Raw genomic sequence first — 2,394 nt, 5'->3', positions numbered from 1 at the left:
ATGATATCCAAAAAACATTATACGAAATTTCTCGCCTAAAACAAAAAATTGAGTTAAACTAAGAAATGAAACTACACATATATTATGGGAAATGCAGGGTTTCGTACAAAGCATGCTAAGTAAGCTAAAAGCATGCTTCATGCACTTTTGGAGCAAATTAATTTTGGTTAGAGTCAGCTTGAAAATTTCATAGAGTACAATAACATGCATTAGTAATTATAGTCATGCTATAGCCAGACCATTCCTCAGCCTACAGTCATTTGGGTGATAAAAATGGAAAATTTTCTCTAAAAAATTTTGAAAAATACCTTTTATAGTATAATAATTATACATGTAGCTGGTATTTTGTCAAATTTTAGAGCAACTTTGAATCATAACTTACCAAGTGGCCTGGCGACAAGTTTAACCTCAAGTGCAGCAGGAATATCATCAAGAGTACCAGAAAAGTCACTTTTTTGTTGGTATGAACCAAAGCCCCCAGGAACAAATTCAGGTTTACTGTCATTGTCAGCAGTGCTGCTCTCTTCTGGTTCTTGCACTTCAAAGGAAAGTGGACCACTGACACTACTAGTAGAAGATACACTAACACTGTCGCCAGGTATTTCTTGACTAGATTTAACTGGGTCTCTACAAAAGATATAAGTACAGGCATGCAGTACATGAACACTTGCAAAATCTATACGCTTTGAAGTTTTTGCCTAACCTGTTATGCGGGTTTTTAGATGTCATCCTTTTAAGTCGACCCTTGTCTTGGCTGAGTGTACGCCCATTATTTACAAATACGCCCACTAATAGTAATTAGATAATCTAATTATGATAATAAGCAATACAAAAAATAATTATTAAAATAATTATAAAAATATATGGAGCTCTTCAAGAAGCTCTGATCAAGCAACACTGCAAATGCCATCCACCCACCACCAGTCTTGACTTTGATATCATCCCACACTTCTCGTTCTACTTTTAACCGTCTCAACAAACTCAACTGACTCTCATCTACAAACTCTTGAGATAGCTTCACTGCAAGACTAGCCAGCTCCAAGGGATCTGAAAAAAAGACATCATTAATATTCAATTTCACAATTAATAGCATTGTGTATTTTCATAAGTTATATATATTTGGGAGCAAACATTGATTTGATAACTGCCATTATACCACGACAGGAACTACCATAAGATCATAAATACCTTTCGTTGTCTCTAATTCTTTTCCATCACTTTCAATAAGCTATAAAATAAATATACATTATAAAATATAAAAGAATAAGACTCTGAAAATGCTTATACCATTTTAGAAACAGATGATTTCCAATGTTCCCGTAAGGAAACAGGATAAGAATCACTGGGCTCAACTTTACTGCATTTTTTGCATGAAGTGTCCTTGTCATTTTCCATTCTGTGATAAATGAACTGGTGATCATAACTCTCCTTACAGCGCAACAAAAAGTGATACGTTAAATCATTGACCGATTCCTTGACATCTTCCATGGCAGCAGTGCATGCTTTAACTACCAATGGGAAAGCTGTTTTGTATGCTTCAGTAGAATGACGAGGTTCCAATCTCAATTCTACGATATCTTTATGGTCGATTATGGTAACATCAACGTGTTTCTCTTTATCCTGATGATTGAAGCATTGATGTATAGGCAAGGAACAAGAGAGCAATTGCTGTACTTGAGGAAATGACGAACCAAAAGAACTTGAATATTACCAGGTACACATGATATGTATTGGAGGTAGAGAGAATGGAACTTAGGGCCATTGGTTGCTTTTGTAGGACGCATGCTGGGAATGTAGAACGAACGATCTGCTTCAATAAAGAAAATATTATTGCTCTTCACCTTTGATGTGCGAACTGAAACAGCCAAACGAAAAGACTTCAAGAGGGTCTTAAACATTTTGGGGTCTAACTCCTCATCCTTTGCTAACTTATCAATGGCTCCTTCAGTAATGAATCCAAACGAATTTGCTTTATCAAGCGGAGAATGGCCACAGTCAAAGACCTTGTCGAGGCAATCAGTGAATCTCTCAATATCGAGCAGGACAATATCAGTGTAGGAGGGGATGTAGAGGAGACTGGCAAAGCTTGTGAAGGTGGTTAGGAATGCTTCAACTTCACTGGAATCTATACCAGCACCACATGAAGTGGCCAATTTGCTGATATCACTTCTAGTTATAAGTGATATGTTTAAAGCCTGGAGAAAGCTGCGCAGAAAAACCCACCTTACAGGTAGCCCAGTAACATATTTGCTCATATTTTTGATAACCATTCTCTCAAGAATTTCCTTGGTTTGTTTCATATTGGAGAGGTTGATATTTTTGAAATTAGCGTCGAAGCCTTGTTCCTCAAAAATTTCCTTGAGACTATCGAATTTTGATTCTTGACTACATGAT

The 2,394-nt window shown here is 36.5% G+C and overlaps 1 protein-coding gene across 1 annotated transcript in view; it reads right to left on the bottom strand.

Annotated features, from left to right (window-relative positions):
- Nucleotides 1-769: 769 nt before the first annotated feature.
- Nucleotides 770-2,394, bottom strand: part of LOC109581931 (uncharacterized) — a 3,067-nt gene continuing 1,442 nt past the window's right edge. The window contains exons 4-8 of the mRNA XM_019996436.1: nucleotides 1,692-2,169; nucleotides 1,288-1,620; nucleotides 1,189-1,228; nucleotides 871-1,047; nucleotides 770-807 (exon numbers count right to left, since the gene is read on the bottom strand). Of these exons, the coding sequence (XP_019851995.1) occupies nucleotides 770-807; nucleotides 871-1,047; nucleotides 1,189-1,228; nucleotides 1,288-1,620; nucleotides 1,692-2,169 (1,066 nt within the window). The remainder of the gene's footprint in view (nucleotides 808-870; nucleotides 1,048-1,188; nucleotides 1,229-1,287; nucleotides 1,621-1,691; nucleotides 2,170-2,394) is intronic.

Source organism: Amphimedon queenslandica, unplaced genomic scaffold (assembly GCF_000090795.2).
Source record: "Amphimedon queenslandica unplaced genomic scaffold, v1.1 AMPQUscaffold_13410, whole genome shotgun sequence".
Taxonomy (NCBI): Eukaryota; Metazoa; Porifera; class Demospongiae; order Haplosclerida; family Niphatidae; genus Amphimedon; species Amphimedon queenslandica.
The sequence above is the reverse complement of the archived record's forward strand: the minus strand, read 5'-3'. Positions and strand labels throughout refer to the sequence as shown.